Source organism: Barbus barbus (genome assembly GCF_936440315.1).
Source record: "Barbus barbus genome assembly, chromosome: 35".
Classification (NCBI taxonomy): domain Eukaryota; kingdom Metazoa; phylum Chordata; class Actinopteri; order Cypriniformes; family Cyprinidae; genus Barbus; species Barbus barbus.
The window spans coordinates 25,772,188-25,788,972 of record NC_136763.1 but is presented as its reverse complement, the minus strand read 5'-3'; the positions used below and the strand labels follow the sequence as shown (position 1 = coordinate 25,788,972).

General features: G+C 37.9%; 1 protein-coding gene across 1 annotated transcript; it reads left to right on the top strand.

The window, feature by feature from the left end:
* Positions 1-557: 557 nt before the first annotated feature.
* Positions 558-15,191, top strand: LOC306855014 (myb-related protein B-like). The gene is made up of 15 exons (XM_079393389.1): positions 558-843; positions 1,360-1,456; positions 1,713-1,784; positions 1,915-2,007; positions 2,710-2,930; positions 3,853-4,000; positions 4,077-4,133; positions 4,881-5,072; positions 7,362-7,634; positions 11,843-11,985; positions 12,071-12,170; positions 12,287-12,397; positions 13,175-13,291; positions 13,375-13,509; positions 14,283-15,191. Exons 1-15 carry the CDS (start codon positions 824-826, stop codon positions 14,409-14,411), a joined length of 1,908 nt encoding a protein of 635 aa, XP_079249515.1. The 5' UTR covers positions 558-823; the 3' UTR covers positions 14,412-15,191.
* Positions 15,192-16,785: the final 1,594 nt, after the last annotated feature.

Below are 16,785 nucleotides of genomic sequence, written 5' to 3'. Positions count from 1 at the left end.
TTTATATGTCTGTATAAGGACTATACCAGGTCTGTCACGTGCTGCGTCCATTAGGAAAGTGTGGCCTTAATTAGACTCCGCTTGCATTTATAGCTGTGCTTGATTAGCTCTCCGACTACAGGCTCACAAGGGAAAATCTGATCTTTACTTAATATTTAGCAGATAATAAAATAAAGTAATTTCGTTCTCTTTAGTGAAGTTAAATTAAAATATGTTCAATAGCTGAACACGTCCAAATAAACAATCTCTGAACATCTTTATAATGCAGTAAAAGGTAAATAATGAGAAACAGAAATTATGTGAGAAACTGAAAGTTCGAATGACTTTTTTCTAACATGCATAGTTATGATTTTAAACAAATGTCAGTGATTTATCAATTAATCTAGAAAGTATTCAAAAACATACAGCAATATGTCCATGATATATTATGGCCATTTTAAATACATTAAGAACATTTTTGTTGCTTTTGTGTAATTTGTTGCATACGTTAAAATCATTACATTTGATTTTAGGGAAGCGCGTCTACGTGTTTACGCGCGCGCACGTACTGCGTCTGGGGCTCAGGGGGACGCGCACGCAGCGTGTGTCCGCTGACGTCACTCGCGGGAACGGCTGTTGAAAAAGAAGCGCGAGATAGAAACTTGGGCGCGCAGCAATACATGTTTGTCTGGCGCGCGCGGTGCGCTTTTTTAGTGAAAACATTTACTATATTTTTGCTCGACCATCTCATTAACATCACAGATGTTTTTGCGTTTATATGCTGCGTGCACAGTGTCCTTGTAAAGTCCGTTTTATTGGTGCATTTTGAGCAAACTTTAGGGAAATGTCTTGGTGGGCGCGCGGGTAAGTACATAAAGAATATTATTCTCGTATGTTTAATGTGAAAGTATAATATAATTTCACTTTAGGACAAGAAAACAATCATATCTGATGCATGCAACATAATGTCTGGGTTTGTAGAGATTGTTGACATGAAGTTTGTGAACCCCGCCTAATATTAAAAACACAAAGAGCTCAAACTCACGGCACCCGTTCAGTTTAAACACCATGCAGACCCACTCTGTGTTTACAATGTTATGAACTAATTCAAATCATTTCTGTGATGCATACCTCAGTTTTTGATCTATATCAGCACATGTTGATGACATGCATTGAAACACAACTGTGCATGCGCGAGAGCGTCTGAAAGGATTTAATTAAAGTTAGCTCTGATAATATTAATGAATGTTGAGTTTTTCATCTAGTTTTCATGGTCATTGTCTGGCAGATGTAAACACTGCTCTGCCAAACGGTGTCAACACATTGCTGAGAGTTTGCTGATCTGTAGTCAGTGCTGTTTTCCCCTGTGTGTGTGAACAGTGAGGATGAGGAAGAGGCCATGTGTCAGGACACAGACTCTGATGTGGCTGATCAGAAGGATTGTGGGAAAGTGAAAGTGAAGTGGACCCAAGAGGAGGTATGCTGCTAACAAGACCAATGCTCAGTCTTATACAACTCAAACCTTATGTAGTGGGGATTTTATTTTTAAATTATCATATAAAGCAAACAATGCTCGATTCATGTCTTGTTTTAAGTGTGAAGGTTTTGTTTGCATAAACCTGACGAAATTGGGAGAATAAATGCAACTTTTTACTGTTGCATGGAATCCAGGAGATATTTGTCAAAAATGAAAGCTGGTTTATGCATTTATTTCTTGGCTTTGTATTTTCCAGGATGATAAGCTGCGGAAATTGGTGCTGAACTTTGGACCAAATGAGTGGAAATACATCGCTGGCTTTTTACCTGTAAGTCTGTTTACATCAGTAATGCATTCAGAGAGCTCACACGAGAGATTGCTTGTTTAGTTTGTGTCTCCACATTTAAATCTCTGCGGTGGTCTGCTTTAACAGCGGCAGTTCGTTGTTGTTTTTACAGAATCGGTCAGAGCATCAGTGTCAGCATCGCTGGTTCAAAGTGTTGGATCCTGATCTCGTCAAAGGGCCCTGGACAAAGGAGGAGGATGAGAAGGTACAAGATGTACAGACACCAAAGAGTCTTTTAATCAAAAGTGGGATTTCCAAGCTGGGAAATGTATGGAAATGAGTCAAATGTGAAGTCACAAAAATTGCAACGATATATATCCTACATACATTTTTCCAATTTCTCATTTTGTTTTAAGTAAGTGATGTATCATATTGCGTTATGATTTCTGCAATGTACAAATCATGGACAGAAAAGCAAAATCTAATCATAAGAGTGTACGGTGTAATGCTGAATGTTTCACAATTTGTCAAATTTTTGATGAATAAATGAAACGTAGGGCTGCTCACTAAATAAAATTGTGATATTGGACAAGTGCCTGTGAAATTACACAGCAAAAATAAAAAAAAGAAGATATTTAAATATGAAGCCTGCATGTTCTGTGTGAAGAAGCAGTGTTTTTTTCCAAATTATTACTTTAAACTTTTTTTTCAAGGAATATCACAACTTTTCTTCCATGATTTTAATTTAAACTATGCTTTTTACAAAAATGTAATTTAACCATTAAAATGCAATCCAATCATTTTTAAATGGGGGAGAAAAAAAAACTGAAAAATTTAAACGGGAAAAACGGAATTTGGAAAAAATCAGTCGCTGCAGCAGTTCCTTAACCAGTGATCTTGAACAATTAGACTAGTCTGAGAACGTATCGGTGACACGGTGTGTGAAGTCTGTGTGTTGTGTGTCCAGGTGATTGAGCTCGTGAAGAAGTATGGCAACAAGCAGTGGGCGATGGTGGCCAAGCACCTGAAGGGCCGTCTTGGGAAGCAATGCAGAGAGCGCTGGCACAACCACCTCAATCCAGACGTCAAGAAGTCTTCCTGGACTCCAGAGGAAGATCTCATCATCTACAAGGCTCAATGTGTGCTGGGCAACCGCTGGGCTGAGATCGCCAAACTGCTTCCTGGAAGGTGAACACCGTGTAGATCTTAGGCATGAAAGATTGTCTGAATGAGTAGTTGTTTACCTGGCTTTTAGGGAAGCCTTGTGTAGTGGTGCTGGTTTAGGCTCTTGATTCAGAATCAGCTGAACGGAGCACGGCTGAATGTCATGGCATGCAGGGTTCTGGAAGCTTCTGCACAAAGTATTTTAAACTGTCATGGTCACATCAAAATATGAAATGATAGGTCTTCCAGGCAAAAAGTGTAGCTCTTAAAATATACTTGAACTTCTAACATAAAAGGTCTTTAAAGTTGTGTTTTGGGCCATTGTGTTTTGGCACAGTATCTGTGAAACGAACTCAAACCGAAAGCACAATATGGCTTCATCCCTTCATCGAGTCTGGTTTCGCTGTGTGTTTTAAAGGGAAGTGCACACATTGTTCGAATGCAGTTAACGCTTCAGAACATGGGTTGGAGCTCTTAATTTTGAACACTCAAAGTGCATTAGATAGAATAATTTAACTTCAAAATGTACATAATTCTCATTTTTTTTTTCCAAATCTTCATTTGCCTTTTTAAAAAATTTTTTTTATATCACAATAAATATTGTACCGTGGACTTCGAGATATTATCGTATCATGAGATTTTGACATAGTTACATCCCTAATGTTGACAAATATCTGATTGGTGTGGAAGCTTGTTTCTGCCACAAAAAAAAAGCTAATTGAAACTTTATATCACAATTGACCTTTCTTCCTCCTTTTTTTTTAATCCCACAATTCAGAATTCTTTTCATAGATACACTTGCAGTTGCCAGTTATAAAGTCCAGCTCACAATTCTGATATTTTCTTACAATTGCGAGTTTATATATGACAGTTCTGATCTCGCAGTTGTGAGCTTCTATAGACTGGTGTACTGTGAAGTTGAGAAGATTTATTTATTTATTTCCAGAACGGACAATGCTGTGAAAAACCACTGGAACTCCACTATCAAGCGTAAAGTAGAGACGGGTTATTACGCCGGCGTGGACACGACGCTTCATGTGCTGCAGCAGACGGAGAGCGAGGAGCCGGTGTCTGAGGACGGCGCTCAGCGGCAGGTATTTCTGCAGGCTCGGAGTGCACTGCAGCAGCTGGGAGGCTTGTGGATCAACTCTAATGATTTGTGTCTTATAGGTGGAGCTGTGCTGTGATGGAGCCAGTGAGGGATTACCAGGCGAGGTCCTGAAGAGGGTATAATGAAAACATCAATGATTTTAACTGCAGTCTATTACACAAAGTCAGCGTGAAGCCTGTTTTTGACATCCTAATCAGGACCAGTTTTTGTGTTTTCTGCAGCAGCGCAGCTGAATCTACAGTGTGAAACATACAGGCACGAGTGTAGTCTAATTCCCAAATGAATAACTCCTTTGAGCAGATTCTCTATGATATTTCAGTGTTTAGTTTTATGATTAAAGATCTGTCGTTTCAAAACATATAATGCAATGCAATACAATGATGAAACGTTCCTCAAAATCCTGATGGATCATATCTAATACATTTGAACATAAATTTTCTAAAAAAATAATGTCTGGGTAATCAAGTAGGCTAAAGCAAAGTCAATTAAATGTTCACCTTGAAATATTGCTAATAATATCAATGTTATTCTTATGTTTGCTTTGTAAAGATTTGACAGCAAGACATGTGAAGCATGTGGCCATTTGTACAATTAGGCTTTTTACTTGTTTTAAAAGTGTAAAGCATCAGTCAGATGACAGAAGTAGAGATCGTGTGCAACAGGTTGATCATTTAGAGTCTTTAGAAATCTGCATATTAAATATGACACAGCAGGTCTTATAGGGTTAAAGCCTGTGGCACTTAAATCAGTGATCGCAGTGTTTGGTTGTTCATATGCCAATGTGTGGTTGAGATATAGTTTTAAACCCTGTGTCTTTAATAAATAATCATGTGTTCGTGTCTTGCATGCTTTTGTGTTTACAGGATCCGGATGCTCATGAGAAAGTCACCTCTGCTCCACACAAGACTGCGTCTCCCAAGACCCCGAAAGCTCCAGCGACCCCCAAAAGTGAAGCGGGAGACTCTAGCGTGTCCACGTGGGTGATGGACAGCTCTGGGTTCCTCTCGCCCTCAGCGGCCCCCACGCTAAAGGAGATGATGGAGCTGATGGATGGGGTGAGTTCAGCCCCAGAAACAACAGCTGCTGTCTGTAATTACCATCAAATATGTTATACCTTGTGTGTATATATTATAATTGCTATGAAGAATGATTAAAAACAGCATTTACCATACTCTCTGTAATTTGATGAAATTGGTCTGAGATGAACAGCTACTACTGTCTGCTGATGTCATAGATGAGGTGAGGTTAAAATGGGGAGAGTAACGTAACATAGATCAGTAATGTTTCACAGCAAATGCGTGATGGCATCATTTTCCAGCAACGGTGTTTAGTGGCCAATGAGAATATTGAGATGCACCGAATAAACAATCTTGGCTCAGAAACACAGAAGGTTTTAAATGCTCTCACATTACTTTTATCAGTAAAAATAGCTTTGTTACAGAAAAGCTCACAGTCAGTGTTGGGTAAGATACTCAAAAGTAATCCACTACAAATGACTAATTACTTCTTTAAAATTGTAATTTGATTACATTACTGATTACTTTACTTTTCAAGTTATCAAACCTAAAAAATACACTACAAAGAGAAACTCAGTTCTTTAATATTGACTGAAAAATTACGTATTATTTGTATACACTAGCAATATCAACTAAACTTTTTTTTTTTTTTTTTTTTTTTTTGTAAAATGAAGAAAACAAATGCATTCTCAGTCTCCGTGAATATCTTCCTGACACGAGTCTCTAGAATTAATGAAAATTACATGAGAAATACAGTATATCTAAAGAAAGCTTGAAGTGTCTATTATTAAATGAAGTCAGTCATGTCGAAAACAAATATTCTCTGATAAAATAATCCCAACATTACAGTCTTTCCCGTCTGAGCTCAGCTATAATGTGATTATGCCCACGCTTGAGACGCGCGAACATGTAAACGTCCACATCACCTCCGTAAACCAAGAAAGATTCAAGTTCATCTCGGCTACTTTTCATTTTTGGAAGAATCCGAATGAGCTTTATTGCCAGGGATGTTTACACATACGAGGAATTTGTTTTCGTGACAGAAGCTCCACAGTGCAACAGAATTACAGCGACAGGACACAGATAATAAAATAATGTACAGAAGACACGCTGTGAGGAATAAGTCTTGAATTGTGCTGCTGACGTGGTTTAATCCAGCGGAGGATCTCATTCTGTTGAGTTATTTATTTGTTACTTTATTAGTGTTACTGAGACGTAAACTTGTACACGTTCACTTGTTGAATTTTCCCAAACTATAATGCCAGACCAAAATATGTGAAATCATTTTAAAATTTGATAGGCAATCTTTCATTGCATCTAAGTGTTGTAGGACTCATCTGCATTCTCCGATGATTTATTAAAGGGCATACTGACGCGCAAAACATGATTTTTACTTCTTTTTAACAGTGCATTTGTAACTTAAGTAACAATTTTATTGATGTTAGTAACTGTAATCAAATTACATGAATGTAAAATGTAATGTATTTACTGCGTTACCAGGAAAAGTAATTAGATTACAGTAACAGTACCGCGTTATACCCAACTCCGCTCACAGCGTCACTGTTAGTTAGGACACGTAATGAATTCATATTCATTAAAATAAATGTTACCATACCATCATATTGCATTTCACATAAATTCTAGATCTAACAACCCCTAGACAAAATAAGTAATGAAAATTGCTTGTTTTCTGATATGTACATATCAGGGGTTTTTTAATCTGACAAACGTTATATTGAATTGGAATATTTGTACTGCTTTGAGAAAAGTGCTCTTGTGTCGGTGCCATTGAAAAGGGTTTATCAATTTAATCCAAATTCAGTTTTAGATGTTTTTAGGAAAACTGGGTCTTAAACCTCTTTAGATTATTATTATTTAAATAACTTTAATATATACTTCTAACCATAAAATTACTCACAAATAGCAAAACAAAGAAAAAGGCATTAAAAACAAACCAAACTAGATTAAGACTATCTCTTACATATAGGCTCCAACAATCTTTAAAATGGTGTCAAAAAAGTGTCAGTGACTTCAAACTGATCTTGCTTTTTTTAACACACAATGCCCTCAAAATAATTTATTCACAAGTATGCATTGTAAGTATAATTCTCACTAATTGTGCTTGTACTTTAACTAAATTAGCAATTTTGACCGCAGTATGTAAGTTTTAGAAGTCATGCCTGTTGATTTCTTTGCATCCAATCGGACATCATAGATTTTTTTCTGAATCGCCTGAAGATTTCAGTGCATTTCTTGAATGAATCGGTGTTGTTGAGGCCTGATGGAGACTCCGAGTATGGTCCTGACGATAATGCTCTCTTCCTGAAGGATCTGGAGGGCTGGTGTACGATGTCGGACTTCGAGCTGCCGGAGGAGAGCCAGAGCTCCGAGCTGCTGCAGTTTCGTCTGGAGGGCAGCACCCTGCAGGAGCTCAGCAAGGGCAGCAAAGGGGAGCTGATCCCCATCTCACCCGGCGGGGCGACCCCTCCGTCCATCCTGAGCCGCCGCAGCCGTCGCCGCATCATCCTTTCCCCAGACCCCAACGACTCCATGACCCCCAAGAGCACACCGGTCAAAAGCCTGCCTTTCTCTCCTTCACAGGTACCACAGATGCCTTTCACATCTCTGACGTATTTTTGCCTTATTAATGTCCAGATCCACCAGTTAGCACTAGGGGTCGACCAATATGTTGGCTGATTTTTGGCAGTTTTTTTTTAATAATCTGCATTGGGCAATGTTTTGCAAATAGGACTTTTTTTATGGCACAATATATGACAAAATAAGTTTGTCAGTCAGACTTCTCAAATTATGCTGAGTGCACTGCTAGTTCCAGTTAAATTCCTTTTTATTCATATTTTCACGTTTCTTTTTGTGAAGAATTCTGCAATACGTTTACAGGCAAAATCAAGAAGCTGCCATCTAAATTAATCTATTTATTTTTTAAATCAGGTAAAAAAAAATAATTTAATTTGAAATTGTAAAAATAATGATTGTAAATTAATATAAATTTCACCTGCAGTTATACATGTTTTTACTATCTTTAAATTATATGTTGTCATAAGGCATCAGTCACCCTACTCTCTTAAGACTTCAGAATTGACATCAGCCATATTTTTCCACCTAATGTTAACCCTAAAAAGGGCAGAACCATAAAAAGACATCAGAAAATTTATTTATTGCTATTTTCCATCTTATTGGGACTCGCATAATACAATTGCATTTTTTCTTTTTCAAAACTTTACTCTTATTTTTGATTTGGATGTTTGTATCCCCCAAGCATGTGAATGAACATTGAGAGATGATAAGGCAGGTGAAAAGCGTTTGGTTAATGGTGAATATTGACCTATCGTACGCCCTGTTGCCGAGCCCCGCCTTGATGTAATGATTGACGTGCTCGGCTCGGAATGCATTTTTAAATCCACAATGACTTAAACCAGTGGTTCCCAACCTTTTTTTCCAGGGGACCCCTATTTAAAAAAATAAATAAAATTGAGTGAGTAAATAATGACAGAAATTAAATTTTAGGGTGAACTATCCCTTTAATGACCGTCGACAGCATGTTTAGTGTCCTGTCCCTTTAAGACCTGCATGCATCTAATAAACAGGCACACATCCGTTTCTCTCTCAACTATTTACTTTCATTTTAGAGATAACCAACTGAGTCTATATGTAAACCTTGTGTGTTTTGACAGTATTAGCACAAAAGATTTTAGTGGTTCCAACTGTGCGCGGCATAATAGCTAAAAGCGGACTCCCCTTGTTTTGTGTGAACCCTTGGTATTTCTAACTGACTCGATCCTAATGATCTGAGTGGTCTGTTCGGTTTATATTCAGTGAGCATATCTGCAATGTATTTGGGTCCTAGGCCATTTAGTGACTTATAAACGAGTAAAAGTACTTTAAAATCAATCCTAAATGTAACTGGAAGCCAGTGTAAGGACCTGAGGACTGGTGTGATATGCTCAGATTTTCTGGTTCTAGTCAGAATCCTGGCAGCAGTGTTCTGGATGAGCTGCAGCTGTCTAATGGTCTTCTTGGGAAGGCCGGTGAGGAGACCATTACAGTAATCCACCCTGCTGGTGATAAAGGCATGAACAAGTTTCTCCAAGTCTTGACTGGAAACAAAACATCTAATTCTTGCAATGTTTTTGAGATGATAGTATGCTGATTTAGTTACTGCTTTGACATGACTACTGAAACTAAGGTCTGTCTCCAGAATCACCCCAAGATTTCTGACTTGATTTTTAGTTGTTTGACCCCTAGAGTCAAGGTATGCATTCAACTTGAGAACTTCAACAGTTTTCTCCTTGTTTAACTGAAGGAAGTTCTGGCACATCCAACTGTTAATTTCATCAATGCATTGGCAGAGGGAGTCAATGGGGCTGTAGTCATTTGGAGATAAGGCTAGGTAAATCTGGGTATCATCAGCATAGCTGTGATAGGCAATTTGGTTCTTCCTCATTATCTGACTTAGTGGGAGCATATACAGGCTAAACAAGAGCGGTGCAAGAATTGAGCCTTGTGGGACTCCACATGTCATGGCCGTCCACTTAGACTTATGCTCTCCTATACTCACATAATAACCTCTCCCTTCTAAGTATGATCTGAACCATTTGAGTACCATCCCAGAAAACCCACCCAGTTTTCCAGTCTCTTTTTAGAAGGGGCTTAACAACTGCAGTTTTCATGGAGTTTGGAAAAGTCCCAGAAAGAAGTGAGGCATTCACCACTTCTAAGAGATCTGCTTCCAAACGGTTACAGTAAGCACACTTTTGAAAAAAGATCTGGGAAGTGTGTCAAGATAGCAGGTTGACAATTTGAGGTGCTGTACTATTTCTTCCAATAATTTGCTATCAATTGCTTCAAGAACAGAAATGTTATTCTTTTTGAAAATGCGGTCGAACCTGTGTGATCTTTGCATAACTGGAAGATGTGCCAATCGCCCTTCTGATATTAAGGATCTTCTCAGAAAAGAAGGAAGCAAACTCATTGCATTTGCTGTCGGAGAGCATTTCACTGGGAATCTGGGGGGTTTGTTAGTCTCTCAACAGTAGCAAAAAGAGTGCGTGTTTATAAGGTTTGAGAAGAAGGTCTGTCTAACTGCGGCTAGTTCTGCATTGAAAGCATAAAGGCTGTTTTTATAGATGCATGTGTATGGGAAAATGTAAATTTAAATACAGAAATAAATTGCCATGTTACATATTGCAAATTGAATTTTGCTACACACATGCTTCCATACCAGGATACGTCACCCCTTTGGGGTATAAATTCACTGAAAACAGAACACTTGTTTGTCAATGCTTGTTACAGCACGGTTTTAATTCCTCAACGCTTTAAAAAGAGACCAACCTTAGGTCTGCATTGCAAAGAAGACACATAGCAGATAATGCATTATAAAATATTTTTTATATATATAAAAAATACTTTATAAAAATGTTGCACTTTTAAATTGCTATAAAATCAAAGCCATATATCTAACCAAGTTATGTTCCAAATTTGAAGTCGATATCACAAAAATAGTTTCCTGTGAGATTTGTTTTGGCACTATACAATTTATTTCGGGGAAGTTGTGGCCTAATGGTTAGAGAGTCGGACTCGTAATCCAAAGGTTGCAGGTTCGAGTCTCAGGTCTGGCAGGGATTGTAGGTGGGGGGAGTGAATGTCCAGCGCTCTCTCCACCCTCAATACCACGACTGAGGTGCCCTTGAGCAAGACACCGAACCCCCAACTGCTCCCCGGGCGCTGCAGCATAAAATGGCTGCCCACTGCTCCGGGTGTGTGTTCACGGTGTGTGTGTGTGTGTGTGTGTTCACTGCTGTGTGTGTGCACGCGTGATGGGTTAAATGCAGAGCACGAATTCCGAGTATGGGTCACCATACTTGGCTGAATGTCACTTCACTTCACTTCACTAACCACTGGGTTCCACCCAAACTCAGAATGCTATTGGATTTTTTTTTTTTTTTTTTTTTTTTATGCAGTTTTCTTTCACAATATCACTTCTATTACAAAACAGTCACCAAATATGGAACCTTGACGACGTTATTTCCAACGATGTTTTGTCAAGATTACAAAAAGATCTGATTTTCTAAAACACAAGCCACAAAATTACAGTGTCTATATATGTTTTTATATCTTGATTTAAAAGGGCGACATATCCCCTGAAATACAAACGTTTAGAGACCGATTACAAAAAATGTAAGCATTTAATTCATAAAATTTCAATGCAAACCTAATAAGCTAATGCTGAATAACAGCTTTTTAAACGGGTAAGTCCCTTCTAGCATGTGCAAATACATGAACTAGATCAACTTTTATCGGAGGGTGAGTAGATTTCCCACGCAGGTTTAAATGCTTCCTGTGAGCTACACAAAGAATGTATGAACAAAGTCAATATATCTAAATATTCACAACAAACACCCTTTCAACATGAAACCAAGAAATGAGAGCTACACTTTCCCTGCCTCTCCACACAGCCTCTCAAATGTTTGTATCCCCCAGGATACATCGCCCCTTTTAAGGTTAAGAAGATGCATCATAATCAACAGATATTTCATCATGTTGCTGATGATAAAACTGCCATGTTCTTTACAGAATGACTGTATCATGGAAACATTTATTATGATTCAGTGTTGACTCAGAGCATTGACTTCTTTTCGTTGTTGGCCGTTCTGATTTATTTTGTTTTGAGCAGCTGAATGTGACACTATCTGCTTGTGTATAGCAAACACACACACACACACACACTCACAAATCCTTTTATTTACTGTAAAATGGTTCTGAGTTTTAATATTGTTTTGCTCTTTTTACAGTTCCTTAACATGTGGACCAAGCAAGACACGCTGGACCTGGAGAATCCTTCCCTGACGTCGACTCCTGTTTGCAGCCAGAAGGCCATGGTCACCACACCCCTGCACCGGGACAAAACCCCGCTCACGCAGAAGGAGAACTCCCTGTACGTCTCAGCCTTCACAGAGAGCTTTATTCAGATCGTTTGAGTTCAGAGGTCACTGTTAAACTCTTAATGTGCCCTCCTGTAGGTTCATCACACCAAATCACAAATCTCACCTGGATACGACTCCCCGGACCCCTACTCCATTCAAAAACGCCTTGGAGAAATACGGCCCTCTGCGGCCCCTGGTGAGAGTTTTCCTCGTTATCATATTTAAGCAAGGTTAAATCTCACATACAGCTCACTGATGCGTGACCTCCTGTTTGATATTCTAGTTTTGTGTCTCTCTTTTGGTTCTCTTAAGCCTCAGACTCCAAATTTGGAGGAAGACCTTAAAGAAGTGTTGCGCAGCGAAGCAGGAATTGAGCTGATAGTAGAAGATGAAACTCCTCGAGAGAAGAAACGCAAACAAGTGGTAAGACGGCACACGGAGAAGAAATAACATCATGTACAACAAGCAGTTTCCAGATTATTACTGTATCATGTTCCCTTGTTAGCATTAATACATCTCTTAACTGATCAGGAAAAGGGGTTCTAGGGTGTTTCATGACACAATGCACTTGTCAAAATAAGTCAGTACCAATTTTTTGAAACCACGGCAAAAACAAATCAACTTTCTTAATTTGCTTCTCAGAAGCAGAAGTCATATCTGGGCCAACTTCTATAGTGGTGAATGGGAGACAAATATCATTTTTGTGATCTCATTTGCTTAAGTAGCAATAGTTTTTCCACAACTTTCAAAAGAGGACAACAAAAATATACAGAGATTCATATACAGAAAGATGTCACATTTGCTGTTGTATTAAACAGTCAGAAAGTAGCCATAACTAGTTTTCTGAAATGTAATGCAAAGGGCATAAAACACCGTATAATCTTATAAATGTGCAATACTTATTTTGAGAATTTAAAAAAAATAAATATTATCAACATTGTAAAACTAGCAACACATTTTTTTGGATCACATGCTTTTATTTGAAGTTAAATATTGTTTTATCCAAATAAATAGAAATTTCTAGCTTTAAATTTATCTCTATTAAGTGAAAACTAGAACTTAAGAAAATATTACAAAGGAGTTGATGCAAAGGAGAGATTTTCTTTTTTGTACTTGATTTTATCTAAATACATCAAATAAATGTTAGTTGTTTATTTGGCAGGTGCTGTTATGTTTAATTATCTGTGTGTGTTTTAACAGTACCGGCCGCTGATGAAGAAAGTGCGTAAATCTCTGGCTCTGGATGTCATTGACTGCAGTGAGTCTGTTGCTGCACGAAAGCTGCAAATTAAGCACATGGTCCAAACAAGTCAGAAGGTACAGAAACCGGAGCGATGGTGTTGCGTTTGCCCGGTATCACTGAACAGATTTAAAGCGTGTCTTGTGTTTTGAAACTCCAGGCTCAAATTGCGCGGTCGCTCCCTCTTGTGACCTCTTGTGATGTGAAAAAGGAAGAGAATGTGTTGGATCAAGGATTTATTCTTGGCCCGAATGAGAGCGGGCCGCCCACACTGCAACAGAGTCCTCCATTACCTGTAAGTGCTGTTAGATCAGACAACGACATGTTTACGAAACATCATTTATCATGTTTACTAATTATATGCAGTAATAATGGATTATCACAACACAGCAAGTATGTTTAGTGTTTTTTTTTTTCTCAGTTCATAACTGTTAAGTGTTTTATTATGCAAAACACTGATGATTTGGTCAATTGGATGCTCTGCAGTGAATGGGTGCCGTCAGAATGAGAGTCCAAACAGCTGATAAAAACATCAGCTCCAAGGCTCCAAACAAATATGTGGCTGGATTTTGATGCGAGAGACAAAAGGAGATGGACTTTCACTGGAATAAGTGTTGTTATGGATTATGGACTGAAGCCAAATTGAAATTAAACCGTTTCTTACAAACACGCAGATTTTCACTTGAGAAGATGTTAACTGATGGACTGGAGTGGTGTGGATTATTGTGATGTTTTTGATCAGCTGGACTCTCATTCTGACGGCACCCATTCACTGCAGAGCATCCATTGCTGAGACACATTTCTACAAACCTGATGAACAAACAAACTCAAATACATCTTAGATGACCTGAGAGCGAGCACATTTTCAGCAAATTGTAATTTTGGGTGAACTGTTCTTTTAAATAAGAAGTGTTTATTTCACCAGACAAAAATAGGTATTACCATATGGTTATTTAATTTAAATCACTTCCCTGTTAAATTTCCAGCAACAATAATCCTGATATATACAGTAACCATGATTGAAAAAAAAAAATAGTTGCCTAAATTGTATAAATGTTTTTCTGATAGATGTCTCCAGCGTGGGAAACAGTAGTCTGTGGACAGACGAAAGACCAGCTGATCATGACCGAGAAAGCAAGGCGGTACCTTCGCTCTTTAAAATCTCATGCACCAAACCGAGCGCTCATACTCTCCTGATCCCTCGCCGAGTCCCAGTGCAGCTTCTGGATATTTTTCTACAAAGCATAATGTGTAAAATTTGTTGATTTTTAAAAAAAACTATTACTGTTCCAGAATAGACCCTTTAATGCTGATAATGTGCTTGTCTTGTTTTCTGTGGCATATCAGCACATTCAGAATACCATCTGACTTCATTTAACCCTGTATAATAAGTGTGTTGCTATTTTGTTTTATTTATGTATTGTAAACCTGTTTTTGACGTGGCAGCAAATTTGCCAAGCTGAGTAAACGATCAGGAATCTCTGTATGGTTTTATATTCTGTTCTGCATATCTGTGAGGACAGACTCGGCTCATGTGATGTACTAGCTGTATATACAGTCTGTGTATTAAAAAAAGAAATAGGTTGACATTTTTCCTGGCTTGAAGTTGGTCATAATATTACACATCTTGAAGTTTTGTAAAATTGCATTAAGGACCTCAGACTAAGGCTCTAAAACTTTTTTTTGAAAAAGAAAAGTAGCATTTAGATCGTGTATTTGTGTGTAACCTTGTGCATTCAAAAATGGTTCTCTATATTTCAGGAAAATGGAAATCGTTAATGACCTTGTCTTTTGGTAAAAGCTGTCTGTTACTACAATTTAAAGTTGAGTTGAGATGGATGTAAGGTGCTGTTAATCTGCTTGTGTTCAGAACTGATGACATGCATTGACAGTATTGCGCTAAATCCAATGTAAATAACTGCGCTTGTAACACATTGCAGTAGTTATAGCATTTAAAGTTTTGGTTGTTTTATGTGGAGTTGTGTTGGATGAGTTTTTCCCAAGGACCATAATCTGCTCCATCACACTCACCCACACACACATTGATCAGCTACACAACCTGTGGGGTAAATCATTTATCAGTTAAATAATTTTCAATTTATTGATTTATTTTTTGCTTAATGTTGATTCAAAAGGTCAGGTTGTGTGCAGAAGATGTTCTTTGCTTCTCAAATCATGCCGGATAACGTGGGTCAGCTTGTAGACTCCATGCTTTCTGTTACAGTCACAAACTCTTGACCGCCACAGCCCTCCTAATACTACTACAAACATGGCTTTGCAGATACAGCACAGTTTATTAAAATATGACTGTGATATGCTGATAACGATAACAAAACATATACCCTATACTAATAGACATGGCCAATTTGTCCTGATATCTGTACTACAGTTGTTTATAAAAGTAAATATTCAAAAACTATTGTATAACTTTCTTAATCAACTAACCCTTAAAAGCATACCTCAGGTCTTTATTGACCCGGGACACCATTCAGTTCCCTTTCCCTCCTTCATTCAGACAACACATTTCTAGGTATTACTCAATCTATTAATTAGAAACAATATAACAAGAAATATATATATATATATATATATAAGAATGCCTGTTTTCTGATTAAATTTTTGTAAAAAGTGTATAGGGCGCTAGAGACCCCAGGTATGTAAATATGTAAGTATATTTTTCCTGCTCAACTATATTTCCAAGTCTGATGACTCAATAGGTGCAATGCATCTTTATTCCTCGAGGTGGCACTGTTTGATACACAATGATGATGTGATGTTTGACTCATAATTACCGCAGGCATAAAGCAAAAGAATTACCATCAGCAAAAACTGAAGTGGATTGAGTGGCTACTGCAGAGCAATTAGCTGCTGAACGCAATTAAATATAACTCACTGTCATTTGATGGTGGATGTGTTGAATAAGAAAATATGGATTTTGAAGTCATTGAATATGATAGTTTTGAGAATACATTTGACAATGACAGTAATGTTAAATCATCTGCTCAAATTGAACCCTTCTAAGTAAAAGGTAATGAAATATGCTTTATTTTATTCTGTAATTATTCTTAAAATATCAAGAGTCTTTTGCTCTTGCAGCAGTTAGAGATCCATCCGTACTGGATATATTGGTCCAGGTTGCTAAAGACCCAAATATGTAGCCTAATAATGATTGGTGAAACATTAATGCATTTAAGGGTTAAGTCTTCTCACTCTTTTATAAAATTTGATTTTATGACTTAAGGCAAATCCTGCACTGTAAAGATGCCCTTTGGCTGGATGAGCGCTTAAGATAAATATCATAAATTAGGTCATCTTCCTGAAGTCACATGCTACCATGACCATAAGTTCAATAAGATACAAAGGCATACACAGAACAGTTAACAAAATATAGCTACAAACAGCGATGACGGGCCCAAGCCCCGGTGGTTTGTGGGCACATGCATTCTGGTTGTTGGGGTTACAGCAATGAAAGGGTTACTCTGAAACATCAAGAATGTGATACACACAGAGATAAAGATATATACAACTTATAATGATCTAACTAATGGGAACTCAGAGAAAAGGGATTAGG

What these genes read in the sequence shown, in the direction of transcription:
- LOC306855014 (XM_079393389.1), top strand. Translation starts at nt 824, where the DNA reads ATGTCTTGGTGGGCGCGCGG. An exon ending in ACATCGCTGGCTTTTTACCT is followed by an intron (nt 1,785 to 1,914) that starts GTAAGTCTGTTT and finishes TTGTTTTTACAG; the next exon opens with AATCGGTCAGAGCATCAGTG. An exon ending in AGGACGGCGCTCAGCGGCAG is followed by an intron (nt 4,001 to 4,076) that starts GTATTTCTGCAG and finishes TGTGTCTTATAG; the next exon opens with GTGGAGCTGTGCTGTGATGG.